Here is an 18,540-nt window from a genome sequence, read left to right as displayed (position 1 = left end):
GAGGTGCAGATTTTCCACTTGTGTTTCTATCCTGTGCACACCAGCCCATTCAAATTAGGGAGTGAGTTATAGATAACTATAAAATTATTTTCTTGAACTGAACCTTTCCCACATGGCTTAACCGGTTTCTCTGCAGAGGAGTTTTACACAAGCATGAGATTAGCAGTAGTCACACTACAGTATATTCAAGGCCTAATAGGTTATTTCAGTAGCTTGTTTAGAATCAGGCTTAATACCTCAGTTCACCGGCTCGCCTGTCAGTTCATCCTGTGCTGCTAATACTGCCGGGCCCTTGAGAGTTTGCCAGCTGAGAGCCGAGAGCAAAACCCGAGATAAGTCCTTGATGAACACATCAGTCCAGCACCGTTGAGACATTCATCCTGACCACATATATTGTATGTAAAATGTTCTGTAGTGTAGATTGAAACGGCTTGTACCAGGATAAATTATTTTAGTCATTACAATACAGCTGTAGGCTTTAACTGTGTGTATAAAAAAATAAATTAAAAAAAAAAGGCTCTTTATTTTTATGAATCAAAACAAATCTCAATGTTTTCATGTTTTGTAAACCTTGTAAAGTGCAGAAAAGGTCACACTTTAACCTTGTGATGCACCTCAGTCAGGTCCGTGTAGTTGGGAGTGGGTGACGAGATGCAACACAAGGACGCAGCCCGACTGTCTACTTATCACTATCAATCATCTGGATGGCTGTGTGGCCTAATGGGCTGCTATGTAGACGCTCGCCCCAGAGTGCGCTACATTATCTGTTTACAGTGATGCTGCCGTATTGATCACCTCCTCCTACCAGATAAGCTGAGTGATTTACAAAAAAGGCAGCTGCGGAGATGCTCCTGCCATATCTCTCCCCGGGGAGGCTGATTCCATATTGTTACCATTACATTAATGAGCTAATTCCTCTGCGAGGCTCTGCTAATGTCCTGGTGTAAGCCTGTGGTCACTGGAATGTCTAGATCTGGGTTTATGCTGCCACTGTCATTAGCTCCAGCTGGAGAGATGATATCAAAAACGCACAAAACGCATAGTGGCATCCATAATGTTTGCATGCAATGACATTTATTTTACTTCATATTCATTTTATTAGTTAATTAGCTTATCATTACGTTAATTCTTTTTCTTGGTGATTCATATTCATGGACTTAAATATGCTTAAATCACTTAACACCATTGTTAAAAATATGTAAGTAGGGCTGCAACTAACAATTAATCTGCTTATTATTTTCACTTAGAAATAGAAGTCTAAAACAATCTGTACATATTCCCATATGAGATAGTGAATTTTTGTCATATTTAATTTTCTGTCAATCGTCTAATTATTAATCAGCTATTATCTTATCCTAAAGTCACTTTAATAACCGCTGAAAACCAAACAGGATTATTCAGAGAGCTCATTATGTATTTAGTGTTGTACTGTATGAAGTGCCCCGTATACCTATAATATGTACCAGCATTTGTACCAGGGAAATATTGTATATATTCACTATTATATTATTGAAGCTGTTTTGTCCTAGACTGCTTAACTAGTAAGGACAAAATGAATAAAGGGACCAACTGTTGTTTGCCTATCAGTAGTTAGTTTGGATGAAAAAATCATTTTTGTCTTTCCATTATGAAAACTGCATAATACCAGTTAAACCCAAACCCAGTGTCAAAGATGTCTAGAATCTTTATTTGGCTTGTCCTTATGTTTTCCTATAGGAGTCACTGAAGAAAAGACCTCTGGATTGTATGTAAATGGTCTCAGCACTAGACCCCATCTGCTCGTACACAACTTATGCTTTTAAACAACAAACAGAAAAGACGATAAGACCAAAAATCTCATTTAAAAGTAATGTTTTTTTTCGTACTTTACGTTGACCATTTCCATTGATAAAAGTAAAAAGAAGAGCAGAGCTATGATGGCAACTTGAACAGGTGATCTCTAGTGAAGGGTTTAGGAGTCTTTGGACATTGCGTGTTAACCCAATTTGTATTTCCACCACTGTCTCACATGACCTGCTGTATCCTGTGAAATTAGACCTGCTACTTGTGGTTTTATTTCAGGATGTTTTCCACCGTGTGTGTGTGTGTGTGTGTGTGTGTGTGTGTGTCTGTGCACGCACTTCTGCTTCTGTGTGTGATGCTGTGTGACGGCTCATCAGATTTCTCCCCCTTCATACCTGGCCAGTGTGGCACGACAGCAAGAGTAGATGTCTTGGAAGCACTCAGGGTATCAGAAAGATCAACAGCAGAATCAAATTAAATGTCATTTAGATAGAAGTGAATGAAGGGATTGTTTGACAGCACAAGGAAATGGATTTGCCTCCTCACCTTTTATTTTGGCTTAGGATTCTTTTTCTTCCCCTGAACACAAATTTACCCTGTTTAAGAAGCAGGGACTCAACCTGATCTGGAAGTTGGTCAGATTTCTGCAGCGTTGCTCCGGTCAGGCTCGACTGCGCACATAGGAAACGCACAGAGAGGGCGAGAAATGTGAGACTCAGGTTGAGGAGCACAGATCTCAGGCTTGATAAGTGAAGGCAGTGACAAAAAGCATAAAGAGCCTTTTACATGCTTGTTGTCCTGTTGTCCACTGAATTGAGAGTTGGCCATTTACTTTAATGAATGGCTTTATGTTGAAAGATGTACCTTGTTTATGGGTTTTACTAGTGATTTATTTTTGAGAGTTAACCAGGGAGTGAAATCTGGATGCTTTTGATTCCTGTTGTGGTAAATAATTACCATCAGGAATAGTTTCTTCTTCTTTGTCTTTTTATTTAGCTGTGTCTATCAGCCTTTTACCTAAAATTAATGAAGTGATATTTGAATACGAGGGTTTGAATTCAGAGTAAGTTGCACAACAAATCCCCACCTACACACAAGCCTTCACCTTATCATGCATGGGCCTGTTGGCCACCCAGGCAGAGCCCCCAGAGGGCTATAGAGGGTCGGGACAGGATCAGATGTGCTCCATCCCTCTACCTCTTGTCCTCATTTCTCTGTGGATCTGAGTCGCTTTGCAGGTAAATTGTTATTCCCCTGCTGTGTGAGGTTAAGCTGTTTAGTGTAGATGGGCAGATTACATCGCTCATATTAACATCTCACTTCCATTCTCAAGTCCAACTTCAAAGCAGAGCCAGTATAAGAGAGTGATAATACACTAAATGGATGGTGGTTGTGGTCATTTCTGGAACATGTGAAGCTAAATCTCTCAGAGTAATGAAAACCCCCCTTGTGGTGTAGGTGGAGGAATGTGGCTGGCTCAGATAGACTGGCACACATCAGTCCCTAAAAAGTTTTTGTGCAACATGAGACAGGGTGGTGTGGCACTTTACTAAATTGTTTTACAAAATCTTTGACTGGAGCTGTCATGAGGAGTATTGAGATAGCGAGAATCCCAGAGAGGGCGGACTATCAGGTGTCGTGCTCATCAAGCTCAATTAGGTGGGAGGAAACCAAAGACAGATCACTGTGATGGTTCATTGTACAAGCTGGTGTAAGGGCATAACTCAGACATGTCTTTGACAGCCTCCTCATTTGTTCACAGACGACCAAAGACATGCCTGATTAGTTGTGTTACAAAGCAATTGCATGCTCATTAAATGAGCAGTTGAGTGAGTCGATTGTAAAGCCAGAGGGCCCGATCTGTCTCGACAGAAGTCAAGTGGTTTAATTAGAATATACTTGTCAGTTTGTAGAGAGAAAAGACAGCCTTGCCTTGAATAAAAATTCTCTAAGCCCTAAAGGTCTATAATACTACTTTCCTATTTGTCATTTTTTGTAATAATATCCTAACTTTCCTTTAATATTTTAGAGTTCCCTGTTTATACTCTAAAGAAGTGTGTGACAAAGGGACCAGTCTTAGGAATCATTGCATATTATGCCAAACATGAAAAGACTGCATTTCAAAAATGCTCAATGTCAAAATGTGTCCGATGCAGATAGAGCGACAGTTAAAAGTGGCTTAACATTACAAAACAAAAATGTCATTTACACATCATTTCATTCTAAATTTGGCAAAGTAATGTTTATGGCAAAGCTGCCATGTGGAAACTGCCTCTATCAGATGTAACAAACAATACGTTTTGATATTTGTCCTAGATGGGAGAATTGTTAGCAAGATAAATATTTTTTGGGCATGTTGGACTTTATTGAGTCAGAAAGAGTGCTTTGACTCTCCAGTCAGCTGATCTAAAACTTCTCTAAATCTTTACGAGAAGTCCAGAGTTCAAAGCAGATTACTGCTTTCTTCATTTCTTCTTGAAGCAACGATTGAATATCCCATTATAGCAACTTGCGAAGCAGCATTCCAAAAAGGATTGAAGCTGTTACAAAAGAAATGGTGACACCGCTGCTTCCCAAGTATACTTTACGTACAACAAACATTCATAAGGAAGAGAGCATCAAATCTCAGATGTCACAGGTGTTATCTGACTGCAACCATTGAGCGAGATGAACTCTATCTGGCTCTTCATAAACCGTTCTTTGACAGTAATCTAGTCAGCCCTGCGTAGTCATTTTTATCTCTTGATTGGTCATTTGATATCCCTACTATTGTGCTCTACTTTACTCGACGGGCACAAGATCTTGAATTCCAGGATAGTGACTTCAAGTACTTAAAGTAACTCTTGTCCTGTAGAGGAATGTACATGTCAGCTACCACAGCTTGAATTTCATAAGCTGTTTGAAACATATAATTATAAAACAGTGTTTGAGGAAAAGATTGTTTAGTTGTCCATAGAAGCTGATCTTTGTCCCTTGTTAACTGGAAAACGAGAGTCCTGATGCACTATGGCTGCGTACAGTTTGGTTGGGATCTCATGTTACCTCCCTTCTTGCTCCACACAGACTGCTCAATCAGTGCACTTTACCATTATGGTTTAACTTTTTCCACCGTCTTTATGCTTTAATAAAATTACTGTCAATATAGCTGCCATATAGGACATTTACAATGTGCAAGAGGGCTCTACTCTGTTATTGTTTTTAGGTGGACGGAAGTGAGCTTTGATGTCTGATTTGGACACTATCCGATCACTCACAATATAGTGCTTCTCACATTAACACCACATTCCACGTCTGACAGCTTTACTCTGCAATGTCAATAATGATGCAGCAAAACGACTGATCCGCCCACTGGCAAATGCAGAGCAAAGAATAGAGGAAGTTATCGACAGACTTGGGCCTGCCTCGGCCTAATCTATTTTCCTTTCCTATGCCAGCGTGGTTTGACCGAAAACGTGCAGCAGATGTGAGGGTTTCGGTAGATATCAAAATGTTTACGAGTTGAAATAAACATGGCCTACTTTAGGCACTGGAGAGGCGGATTCCTTTCCTCCAGCGAACAGATAGGACACGCCATTCCGCCAATGGCTAAAATATACAGTTGTCAGAAAATATCAACTGATGAAACGGGGGCGAGGGGGAGTAGGAGTCACAGCAGAACGATGACCAGTTATCTGTAACATTAATCTTCTCTGGGGCTTGTTTTAGAGCAGACATGATGCAGGACATGCCGACTGCCTCAGCACTGAGGAGCTGCTGAGAGGAGAAGTGTTATCTCTCCGGCGGAAATGCTGAGCTATCTCAGCCAAGATGGGACTGAGATTGCGTTTAGCTCCTCAAGGTGGCTGTAGTGGGGGGAGTCTCCGCATAAGTAGCTGATATGAGTGTTTTATTCCTGAAATCGGCTTCCTTACTCGCACTGTCAGTGAGATATGCTTTTGACTTCTGAAGACAAACTGCCCCCTTAAGGAACCACAAATACAGAAGAGTGTGTTTGGTTTCCTGATGACTGCAGATAGTCTTGTCAGTGCCCAGGGCTAGACATTAACATCCCAGTAATAGTGTTTCTTTAACGGATTGCAAGGGGAGTAGCAGCCTGCCTTGAGCTGTGGTTTTTTTTAATGTATGTGTTTTTTTAACACGTGTGATCAATAACCATTTGTCATCTTTCTGTGTTAGATCCCTCTGTGCTGCTGTAAATACCTACTACCTGGCATGTTCCGGCTGCCCCCCCAGCTGCTCCTATGTGCTGTTCAGCAACAAGATAGCTCTCCTCATGGACCTGCTGCTGCATCAGCTAACAGTAAGTTTATGCATCCCAGAACATGACCAGACCTAATTTGCCATCAATGACCCTCTTCCTCACAAGTGATGCAAGATTCACTATTTGTGTAATTACTTTGTGCCAACAGCATTATTTCAATTTGTATAAAGTTCAGTAAATGTAAAGAAGATGGTGGATATGTTTAGATACAGGGTATTCAAGGCGTGATCAAGTATTTCTAGTGAAGCCACACATACATTTAGACTTTTCTTTTTTTAAAACCTTCCTTGTTTTCTTTACAATAATCTGTAGATATACAGTTCTTTGACCGCTGAGAAAACTCTACATTTTTGATAGTGTTGGTTCCTGCCACAGTGTTAATGAAAGACAGAGACAGACACACGCTAGCGAGTAACAAAGCGTTTGCCCAGCCTCTCCGCAGATGCCTCCTGACTGAGGGAATGTGAGAGCGCAGGCAGGCAGGCTGCATTGCGGCGACATGTCAGCCCATATCCTTCAGCACTCTGTAAGAAGGACTGTAAACATCAGCCCACTCTAAACATCTAACGGTGGCGGCTCACTGGGGCCGCCTACACTCACAGCATAGACAGGACAAGGCACAGGCACAGGGTTGTGGTACATGCATGAACTCTTCTGGGGCTTCCTCCTCCAGTGAGTGAGTTCCAATCCAAAGAAGTCATATTTCCTTAGGGCACACAGGGAGAGGTTAGCCTGTTTGGTTCAGTTTATATAAAACATATCCCAGCAGCTGCTCTGCTGACTGACATATCCAACAGCACTGCAGGAGACAAACTAACTGTTCTCCGTGTGTCCAATGCAGATTAAGAGTTAGGCTCGAAACTTATTCATGCTTTGATAAATTGTAATTAGATTTACATGTCAGAAAACAAAAACCTCGCACAGCTTTAATTTTGTTATTTTATTATTTTTATTGCTTGACTGAGTGTGTATTCATCTCTATGTCTATGTTCTGGTATGCGTGTGTGTAAGCAATAGAGTAAAGCAGTGGGGGTTGCACTGCCATATGAGCATGTACCCTTTTAATTAGATTTGTGGAGAATGTCGGTGGATTTACCTATGCTGTCAGCATGCACCCCAACCATTAGACCAAATGAGAAGGTTTTACCTTTGCAAGGTTTTCCTCGTTACTCAGTAGCACTATATCTTAAACGTGGCGTTTTTTTTGTGTGTTAAATTAAGTTTGTCTGGAAATGCAAATTAAATGAAAAATGCTTGGCTATTTAATTTCGTTCTACAGCCTTGTTATATGGGATTTATCTTGTCACCATGTAGCTTGATCTACATCTTTACTTGTTCATCCCAGCTTTTTTGTAATTCGTTTGGCTGAGGAAATGCCTTAAACAGCTACTGAATGCCTTTGCTGTAGCTGCATAGGTAGGCTACCGTCTGTAACATAATTTTTCTTCCTTTCTTGCAGCTGTATGTCCCAGATGAGGACAAATCTATTTTCGGGCGTAGTGTGAACAAACAAGTCTTTGAGGGTTTGACGACAGGATTGCTGCAAACCATTGCTACCATCCTAGGGTCCCTGTGGCCCCATATCTCTGAGTCTACACAAGGCGAAAACACTTGGATTTCCTCCCCAGATGCCAAGGTCAAGAGCTCTGCCTCAGAGTCCTTCAACACTCGCACACAAGACCTAATCAGGTATTTTCCTTCCTACGCTCTGTACTACCCTGACACTGCTTCTCGTCCTCCTACATGGCACCTCTTCTTCTCATTTCCCGACCTTTTTACCTTCTTTAGTACATCCCTCCTCCACTCCTCTTCACTGGGTTGAGAGTTGGTCAACCTCTGATTTCCTCAACAGCGTGCCTTATGTAAAGAATCGGCTGACAAAATGTCAGATCTCTTGGAAGTGGTCCAACTGGTGTCTTGTTAGAATGGGAGTAGTGTGAGAATCAGGGTGTATTCTGGCGTCCATCCAGCTTGTACTTTTTCCGCACATTCAGCGCCACATTTCAAGTAAAATCAGTTTTAGGGGGAGGGCACAAAGTAGCATAAACAAAGAGCACTTCCAAAGCTTTGAAAGGCCTCCTTGAACCTGGCGTTGGAGCTAGCCATGTGGGTCTGGGCTGTAGGAGTTGGGGCTGTGTTGGAGAAATGTGGGCTGTGAGGAAAGGCAGGCCCGGCCTGATGAAGCCTTGTGGAAGAGTGCAGTCTTTCCACCACCCCTCCCACAAGCCATGATTCATCCGGACGTAGCAGCTGCACAGGCCCACCACTCTCATCCACTGACCCAGTCGTAACCCTGGAGACAGGGGAGGGCCTGAGAAAAATGGTGTCGTCAGACTGGTAATCCCAAGTACGAGCACAAGATTTACCTCAACTGCCTTGTATAATGTATATGCTAGTGAGGACAAAAGATCAAAACTTTTTTAGCTTTTGCAACACTCCCATTATGCAAACCCATATATCACATATAGAGGAGATCGCCATTTCCTTTCCTCTAATTTCCAGTTTCTCAGTTTGGCTTTCAGTGCTTTTAGTTACCTATCATTGTCAAAAATGTTAAGACACCGAGGGGGCAAGTTCGACCACCAGGCAGGTTGTCAAACAGAGAGCAGGCATTGCACAAAGCAGTCGGTGTGAAGAAAGATCCTTTCAACCCACGTAAAGCTGTGGAAGAGGATCAAGTCAAAACAATGGAGCTTGGTTCAAGTGTCAGATGACCTGCAGTGGAGGTTGAAACGGTCATAATCACCTGTTTTGAGAGGACCTCAATGAGTGGCAGTTCCAACAAAAAAGGTATACGAAAGAAGCAAAGAGTCGCAGTGATTAGTTGAGGACCCGTGGCTTCACAGTGACCACATCAGCTACTAAAGAACCTTGATTGCCAGCTGTAGTGCTCTATAGGTTTTCATAAGCTGTTGGTGCCTGAGCGGAGCCCGAAGGTCCAAGCATACCGAAGCTGTGAGAAGACGGCCCCAGGTCAGCAGACTGTCAAGGGCCCAGAGCTGGGCTGGCACAGGGGCCACAACAGCCCTCTAATGACACTATTAGCAGTGATTTGTGGCTGAAAGAGTACAGGGAACATGATCATGAGACCTGTCATTGGCAAAGACAAATTGGAGATATCGCAGTAATAGCAGGGGTGGAGGGCTTAGGTGAGGTATCCGTTTTCAGTTTCTGTGCTGTGGAAGTATGCACAGTAAAGGCCTTTGTTTGCCTGTGTGAGGTGAGCTTTTTTCAAAGGAAGTCTACTACAGTCCATTTGGGAAAAAGTCTATTAACCACTGCATGTTTTTTTTTTTCTTTTGTGTGTTTCTCCCAGCTATGTAGTAAACATGGGTTTGATCGACAAGCTGTACGGATGCTTCCTGTCGATCCAAGGTCCTGTAGACGAGCATCCTAAGATGTCTGCTTTCCTCCAGCAAGCCTCGGCTCTGCTGCACAGCATGTGTAAACTGTGTTTTGTCGTAACCGGACGGTGAGCATTTCTCTTACACACACACACACACACTAAACATCTATGTGATCTCTTGATCCTCCTCTGACAAACACACACACACTCGCAGAGACTGAGTCACTGTCAGTTCTTTAATGTCACAAGGATCCATAAAGACGGGAATCCTGGTTACTCAAACAAAGCCTGTGGTTCCTCTGCAATCAGCCAGCAGGTCGTTTCCTCCAGCCCGCTAGCTGGCTAAGCTGTCGTTACTGCAGATAGAGATAGGCATCTACTTGACCCAGCGCTCTGTCACTCACCATAAACCTTAGCCTGCAGCGTGGGGGGAGCCCACCCACGTGTGCTACAGTGACCTCCACTCAGAGAGGTTCAGTGGCGCCGCTGACAGAGGCGACGCACACAGTCACACCAAGGGACATCAAATTCCTCACTTAAAAGGAAAAGAAACGCTGACCATGGTAGCAGGGCCAGAAATGCTTTGATGTTGCCCATTACAATAAAATTTGAAATGCAATAAGCTCCATGCATTGTAATTGTCATGCAGAAATCTAGCTATCAATCAAGCCAATTCAGTTTCCTTTCATATCAACCCAACCACTTGGCAGTACATTACTCCATGATCTTCTAATTGCGTTTGAAGTGTGGCCCAGTGTGCTGCAGCACCTTGCCAGCTGCAAGGTGCTGCAGCTGCTTCACACCAGCAAAGTAGAAAGATAGCTACGGCAGTTTGTCACTGAATATCTGTGAGAAAACATAGTGTCAGACTTTGCAGGTTTGATAATACCAGTGTTATGATCAATACAGCAGCCAGCGAGCTCTGTTCTGCCAAGATTCTCCGTGCATATAAGAATGCTCAATTGGCTTGTAGAATATTTTGGCCATGCCAGTTGCTGTGTCAGGGGATTATAATGGCATTAGGAGGCTGTGTTCTTGCCTAGCAGCATATTTCACGCAGAGCCTGTTGGCTAACATCAAGTATCAGCATGCGCTGTAGGTTCCATCCAGAGGTCACACACCCTCCTTTCTACATGGCTGCAAATCATAGCTGGTGCTGCTGCGGTAGTCTTAAATTGTCTGTCTGTACGGGCCGGGGGTTTTCACCAGAGTCTTCTGCGTTGCTACTGAATGGAATTAGTAACATTGATGCATTCATTTCTCTCATTTTCTTTATCAATGCAGGGTTTTTATACAAAAATAATGCAGTAATGTTGAGTCTGGGGTTTAATTGACCCTGCAGGTACTGATATTAGATAAAAACCTTTGAACTTATTTCATGTTGTTAAAATGTTTTAACTGTTTATTTTCTAGGATTACATTCTTCACCTAAATGTCTATCTTTTAAAGCTCCTAGCATTACACATTTTCTTTAATAGGTGGTAACTAGACTGAGGCCTTTTCTCCATCCTCTGAAGCTTTTATTTAATGTACCTGCCCTTTCCAAGCAGCATTAATCCTGTCTTTGTTGTTAAATGTGATGTTCAATGAAAGGATGGTGTTACCGATCCCTTAACTAACAAGGTGGCATCTTGTTGTAACCAAACAAACATATCACCTTGAATCCTCTCGAGCGCGCCTTGATTAAATGTGTTGGCGCACTCAGCACCTTGTCGGGCAGCTCTGTGCAATCTGCCAGCTTGAAGTAGCTGCCATGAGCTTCACGTCATGGCATTACTATGTTTACTGTAGCTGGAGAGGGGGAGGAAGAGACAATCTTGAATCTTGAATGTCCCACTCTTTAGCTGCATCCAAACTGGCTGGCATTGAATTTTACGTTAAGTTTAAAAAAGCGAAAACGGATTTGAAGCTCCTCGCATGCAAAGACTGAAAAACTGTTATCCCATAAATAAACAGAAGCACGTGAGTAGCAGAAAATGAACTTAAGGAGCAGCTGTGATCCAACATGTCAATATGCAACACATGTTAAACTCTGTGCTCTTCCATTCGCAGCAGTCAGTTAAGTCAGTAGTACAGCAGCACAAACGGGGTAGTATCTCTTATGTTAAGGGAAAGTCATCTCTAAGCCATCGTCTGGAGAGTAAATCGAGAAGCCGCCGAGGTCTAGACCGTTATTTGTGTCCGTAGTCGTGGGATGTCGCAGTGAGAGAACAGTCTGAGGTTACGTTTTGTTTGTTTTATGAATGACACCAGCAGCATAAAAGCACAAATAAAGACCGTAATGCTACAAAGTCTTACCTTGTATCATATCAGTGTGTATTTGTTTATGAGCACTTACATTAATGTTTGGTTTTGCTGACCACACACTTTCCCTTTCCTCCTCTCCAGCGCTCCCAGTATATTTGACAATAAACGCCAGGACCCGACTGGACTGACGGCCCTGCTGCAGTCCACAGACCTGGTGGGAGTGGTGCACACTCTGTATTGTATCTTGCTGCACAGTTTCTCGCCAGAGTCTTCTTCCCAGAGTCAGGAGCCCTACGGCCCCGGGGTCATCCAGGTGGCTTTGCAAGGCATCCGCTTCCTCAACAGTTTTGCGCTGCTTGACCTATCCGCCTTCCAGGTATTATCCAAAATATACTCTTTTCACTTTCACAAATATAGAACTCCATAAAGATCGAGCAGCAACAGGATGTTAGACATATCATTTTTTTTACAGAATGGTATTTGAATAAACAGTCGGAAGAGCAATGTAAATGACATGTCTCTCATCACATGTCGTAAACATTTTCTACAAATATTTAAATGATCCTCCCTGGATTTGATAAACAAAAATGATGTTAGTTCCTTTGTTAAGAGCCATTAGAAGAGGAGTTACTCTCCTTAGCACAAAGCCGACCTGTGGACATAAACACGTCTGCCCTCTGACCCCGGGTCAGTGGTTGGGGTTGAATAGAACCTGGTGGGTCAGCAGTAAGGATGGAGCAAGAGTGATTATTACTGTATGCAGGGCCGTACATTACCCACCCTGAGGAGGAGGGGCCGACAGCTTCACTGTGCTAAGTCACCGCGGAAAGGCACAAGAGCAAGCGAGAATGCTGTTAATTATTTTAACGTCTTGTGGTAATTACTTTGAAGCAGCTTCCTCTCACTGACCCGCCACACTCGGGCAACTCAAAACAGCTGGAAATGAAAGCATTTCACTGCCAGAGTTTTATGAACATTTTAAATAATGTTTCTTTTTTTGGCAGGGGGTTGTAATCACCTTGTGTTTCACATTACCTGCATAGCAACAGCTAATATGTGTTGCGGTGGATGGATGATCAGTTAATGCTATCTGCTGCCGCATCAGCTCCCAATCATTTGTTTAGAAAGGAATTTCAAAAGGGTTCAGTGCAGTATGAATTTTGGCAAAATAAGCAGCAACAAAAACATTTATGTGAAAGAAGGAACAGTTCACATTCAAGCAATGTTTTTTTTTTGTTTCTTATTGTTTTTGCTTATTTTCTTTTCAAACTGCGAGTTGATTTTTTTAAAATCTAAATTTATTTCATTATTGCTCAATAACAATTAGCTTTTGTTCCATTTGACAGCTGCTTAGATGGTTAAGTGAGTTTAATATGTTGCTTGCATGTATAAGTTATGAGGCCTTAAAAAAGCCTTTATTGCATTTAGGGATGTTACAATGCTAACACCCAAACTTCCAGCGGTATATTGATGATCTTATGGTGCTCCGTCACACTGACATGTTTAATAAATACTGTCTGTGAGCTTCTCCTAGCATCTCATTTCTGAGCGGGATTTGGGTGTTTTATCGTGGGACCCCGCTTGAGTTGCTTATACTCCCAGCAGCAAAACATATTGTTATTCATTACTTTGTATTGTTGTTGTATTGAGCTCTTTGTAATCACAATCATAGAAAATGTATGCTTAATTTAATGTAAAACATACTAACATGTTTTGTCTGTGACCTGTCAGTCTGTTCTAGGAGCCGAGGGCTTGTCTCTAGCTTTCCGACACATCGTCAGCTCCCTGCTCTGGTACTGTACCCAGCATTCCTCTGAGGAGCTTCTGCACGAAGTCATCATCTGTGTGGGATACTTTACTGTTAACCACACGGACAACCAGGTAAACCATCTCGCACCTGCACTGACTGCACAGAAATGAATTCACTTTCACTAAACCAAACAACTCTAAACATTGATATACATATATATATATATATTTGTATAGTTAAAACTTTAACCTAAAAAATCATTTTTTTATTTATTAATCTACCAATTTTGGCAATAAATAGTTTTTTATTCTTCCGTATATAAAATCTAAAAAATCATGACAAATTATCATCTTAATGACCAAAAAAAAAATTATATTAGATGTCTCCAAATCTTGAATGTTTTCACTTGATATGTGACTGATATTTTCTAACATTTTGTCAAAGAAATGTTTTGAAATGTACATTTTAATTCCCCATAATATAAGTTGATGTTTGCTGCTGATGCTTGTTTTAGCCGATCAACAGTATAAAGCCATAAAATACTCAGTTTACTTATACCCATATAAAACATAGAGAATAATCCTCATAATATGAGAACATGGAATCAAGTAATTGATTATCAAAAGAGTTACCATTTTTTGTCCATTGAGTAATAAACTCATCTACGTAATGGTTCAGAACTACATAACACAATTTATCAATTGCTAAAATTGGAATTGATACATTTTCTGTCAATCTATTAATTGTCAATTGTTTAATTGTTTCAGCACAGGTTACACTTAATTCTTTCAGTTGTGAAAAGCTGTCTTCTAGGTTAAGAAGAGCCCGGTAATATCATCTTACTATTGTTCTGTTCATGTATAATTTGTCAGAAAAAGGGTGTGGTATGTAATCGTAACAAAAAGCACCTGTTCAAAGATTCATGACTTGGCACCTTCTTGCTTTTGGTCTGTGTGTCGTCTATTGTACCACAGAGTGACCCATTGTTCCTTCCTGGTAAAGCAGAGCAGGGTGCTGGCCCCGGTGTTACAACTACTTAGGGGCTCTGTGGAAGCGAGCAGGATGTGATGGAGCAGACCTGGCTGCTGTGTAATTGGCTGTCATGCATGGCCCGTCTACCGGGCCCCTGATTAGCCATGCTACAGTTGGCTGGGCTTTGATTATGTTAAGCCTGACCCACACAGGCAGCCACCACAGCTACAGCCTCAAACCTCTGATATGTCATTTATGTCCACACGGTCGCAGTCAACCCCCATGACAACTATTTATAGGCTGATTACTGATTCTCTTTTACCAGATTTTTTTTACTTCTAATTGAAGGGTCTTCCTCCAGTCTATGGTGCTTTCCTCTCAGCTCCTATGCAATTTAATTATTCTGATGTACAGAATTAGCATCTGTTGTTCATTGTAGATTCAATTTGCATATTATATTGAATAATTGAATGAGGAGTGAAGATTAAATTAAGCGGGTGACAGATGATTCGCCTTTGTACACTCACAGCAGCGTTAACAGGGCAGTCAGGCTTGATTGTATTTGGGGAAAAAAACATGTTGCTAATTTGATGCAAAATCCACAAACTTTATTTTGCCAATAAGAAAGTTTTTGTGAAAAAGCAACAACAAAAAGTCCTCTTACCTGCTTACAACTTAAGGATTTAGTTTAAAAGAAATATCATATTTAAGTATATTGTCGGGAAACAAGATCCCACACAACCTCCGCACAGAGTTGATCTTTGCCAGTGGTCCGGTTCCTGGAATGCGTCCACTCAGTTCCGCACCAAGATGGATGGCGTTAAGGAGAATATTTAGAGCAGCTTGAGCTTTTCTCAAGCTAATGTAAGCATTGGCAGAACACAAAAGCAGCCCGACCCGAGGCCTACGCGTTGGTGGAGACTGCTGATTCACTGTCGGCACACCAGCTTTTGTTTATATATATATATATATGCTCTGGAAATAGGGCTGCTCATAAAAAACTGAACTTTGAAGAGCAGCAGTATATGTAGTGATGTATTCACTCTGCTCTGGGGGGCATGAATAATTCACCTTGTCACACGAAAAGCCATTGGTAGGGTGACATATGTAGGCTTGTGTTTTTTTTAAAGTGTGTCTCTGTTGTCGGGGCCACCGAGCCATGTAGCCATATGTTTCATTGTCTGTTGGGTGCGTCCCTAGAGACCTTTTGACAATAAAAAGCAGAACAAATGACAACTATTTGCAACTGACATGTAACTGTACTTCCTTTTTCCCCTGCAGACAAATGTGCCGGTAATCTCCTTGTCTGTGAATACAGTGATTCATTTGTGAATCATCCGTGGTGATGATCTGTTGAATCTTTGAGCTGACGAAAATTTAATTGTAAACCGTTGACATGTTAACCCACCTGATTCCTGTATGCTCCTTAGAAAGACGCAAGCCAATTGAGAGTGTGGAAATCTTAAGAAAACGTTGCATTTTTCCAGTATATGGAAATGCGCACACAGAAGCGGGTCTAATTTCATGGACATTTTAGAAATGTTATGGAATAGTTTCCCCTGCACTGCCTCCTGAGAAAACCTGACTCCTCTGTATATTTCGTAAACAGTTTTCTTTATACACGTAAGCATAACAAGAGCTATGGATCACCTCCAGCCTTCACATCCCACACACATCTCCAGAGCTCAAGCCTTATCTGTGGGGTCATTCCTCTTCTTCCCATTCTCTACGAGGGCGTTTCCTCTGCCCTGCAGGCCCAAGCCAAGCTTTAGGCCTGTAATTCCTGCTAACCTGATGTTGAAACGCTCCCTTCAGCAGTCCATTACAGCCAAGACAACCAAGCCCTCACTGCCTGCAGGGTAAGTGCAGCTCGTGCAGACCATAGGGAGCCAGCACAAGGGAATGCACACTCTGTATCACCCAGCAGAGTAAACAGAGGCAGAGTAACACAGACAGACACACTCTCCACTGACTGGCAGGAGAGAGCCTGATTGTTAGCTCGGTAGATGATTTACACGCTGCTTCAAGGGTGAGCGCAGGTCCAACTGACTTTAAGTGAAGTTGAGGACATTTTTATCCCTGCAGACCTTTCAGTGAGGAGTTTCCATTTGTCTGTAACACTGTCGTCAGGTTAGTTTTAGAGCAGAATTATCAGCAGTAAAGATCTGGGCTGGAATGACAGCGTCAGCTCATAGAGATAAATAAAGAGTTATTAAGCTTCTTTGTGTAAACGGCAGTTTTTTTTTTTTATGGGATTTTAAAACAAGTGACAATTGCTTTAAAAGTCAAGTTGGAGTGTCTATGTCAATGTCTGCGCCGCCAGCATCTAATTGTCCAAAGGTAATTTACGCAGCGTCCTGTGCGCGTCGCAGTCAGCCATTGTAAATGTTGTAAAGAGGCACTAAACAGTCATTTGACTGACTTTGTTTTGTGGCGCATGCTGTGCTGCTTGCCTTATCAGTAAGGCAGTTCCACTCTGATGGATCTGGTTTGTTTTGTGGATTCTGTGTCAGATATATGGCCCTGCTCTGACGCTGGTTCTTACTGAGGTGTTCAGGCTGTCTAGACGATGGTGAACGGAGATTCTTATACACCTTCAAGATTGTCACTTGTCTTTTGTGTGTGATTTAGAAATGTATGGATTCATATATTTCTGCCTTATTCAGCAGTGCTGCAGCCTCATCTGCACAGGCTAATTATGCTATTTGAAATTATGCTTAAATGCACGATAGGGAAATGACTACCTCTTCTTTTTCCTCTCCATTCTTAAATCTGCTTTAGATTTTGTTTCTGCTTCGACACTGGGTTTGTCCCGAGAATTTGTTTGCGTTTCACAACATTAACTTTACACACTCTTTGTTGTCATTGTGGACAGTGAGGAAGTTATGTAAAGGAGGCGTCATAAAGCGGCACTGTTTGAAAATGCCAGGTCTCTGAACTTAAGAAAGAACAGAGCAGCCAAGACACTTGAGTTTTTACTGGGTCTGCGTTATACGTGAGCCAGAAGCATGGGTTCAGATGCTTGTTGTTAGTTTTATGATGTCAGGCTTTGACCTGCAGATACTTCAGCTGAGCTGGGAGAGGCAACGCTACGGCATAATCTCTAGTTGGAAACCATTTCGGTCTCTGGTGTTCCTCTTCACCTGGTAGAGGCGTGGAAAGTTGGCAGGAGACTGAGTTTCTGTAACATCCATACTCTTCCTGCCACCAGATTTTGTTTTATGTCTTTCTGCGTCTTCAGGCACTTGAGGGTGGACAATTTGTTTAGGCAGCTGAAGATGGAACTGTGCGTAGTTGAGGATTATGAGATCGCTGGGTGATTTGTGGGTTGGATCATCTCAGAGCCCCAACTCAAATATCCAACACTTGCTTTGGTGTTAAATTATGATACATTAACCATAAATATTCTGGATTAAAACCAAAGCATGAATATAGACTTTAGCTTTTGCAGAATCATGGTTTTGGCTTTCTAAAGAATTCAGCTGCATAAATCACTCCCCAATGCCAGTTTGTCTTTGGGCAATGTTGCAACCGACAAGATAAATATGATGATGAAGGATTTAACGGAAAGTAGCATGAGAATGCTAAAACTACATGCAGTGAAAATAAACAGCTCTACTTTTGAAAACAGCCAGAGCTTGCCTTTCTTTTTTTTTTTCCTTCCGTCAGTGGATGAATTTGTCCGAGTCCCACATTCCTTTGTGGAAAACACTTATTGAGTCAGTGAAACTGTGGGGATTTTGTTCATCCACTGTTACGCACACATATTCACATTACGGTTATACGTCTTAATAATGTACACCAGACTATTATTTTATTTAATACAGCACTCGGTAAAACACACCAGAGCAGGAATTGTGTTCTCTTAGCTTCAAAAATTAACACTCACATTTCAGGATGACAAATTCAGTGCTCTCCACATTTTTAAGTATTTGTAATGCATTAAAGTTCAGATTGTTTGACCTATCCATATGGATCCTTTAAACAAAGGATGATAGGAAGTGGCACTGTTTTGTGTCCCTTTGAACGCCGCTGTAGAGGGCAGCTCTGAGAAGCTTCACCTTGAACTGATAAAAGCGATGAATTATCGCTTTGTTTATCCTGCTGTTGAAACTTGGAGTGCATTATCAAAGGAGAAGCCAATGGAAGAGTATTAGAGGGTGTATTTTTAAAATCTTGTAA

The 18,540-nt window shown here is 41.9% G+C and overlaps 1 protein-coding gene across 1 annotated transcript in view; it reads left to right on the top strand.

Annotated features, from left to right (window-relative positions):
* The window catches only part of scaper (S-phase cyclin A-associated protein in the ER), a 58,299-nt gene that overhangs the window by 36,809 nt on the left and 2,950 nt on the right, over positions 1–18,540 (top strand). Inside the window, exons 24-28 of the mRNA XM_054620197.1 lie at positions 5,959–6,082; positions 7,503–7,732; positions 9,360–9,515; positions 11,778–12,012; positions 13,368–13,517. Of these exons, the coding sequence (XP_054476172.1) occupies positions 5,959–6,082; positions 7,503–7,732; positions 9,360–9,515; positions 11,778–12,012; positions 13,368–13,517 (895 nt within the window). The remainder of the gene's footprint in view (positions 1–5,958; positions 6,083–7,502; positions 7,733–9,359; positions 9,516–11,777; positions 12,013–13,367; positions 13,518–18,540) is intronic.

The sequence above is a fragment of the Anoplopoma fimbria genome, chromosome 19 (genome assembly GCF_027596085.1).
Source record: "Anoplopoma fimbria isolate UVic2021 breed Golden Eagle Sablefish chromosome 19, Afim_UVic_2022, whole genome shotgun sequence".
NCBI lineage: Eukaryota > Metazoa > Chordata > Actinopteri > Perciformes > Anoplopomatidae > Anoplopoma > Anoplopoma fimbria.
This window is presented reverse-complemented; position numbering and strand designations above follow the sequence as displayed.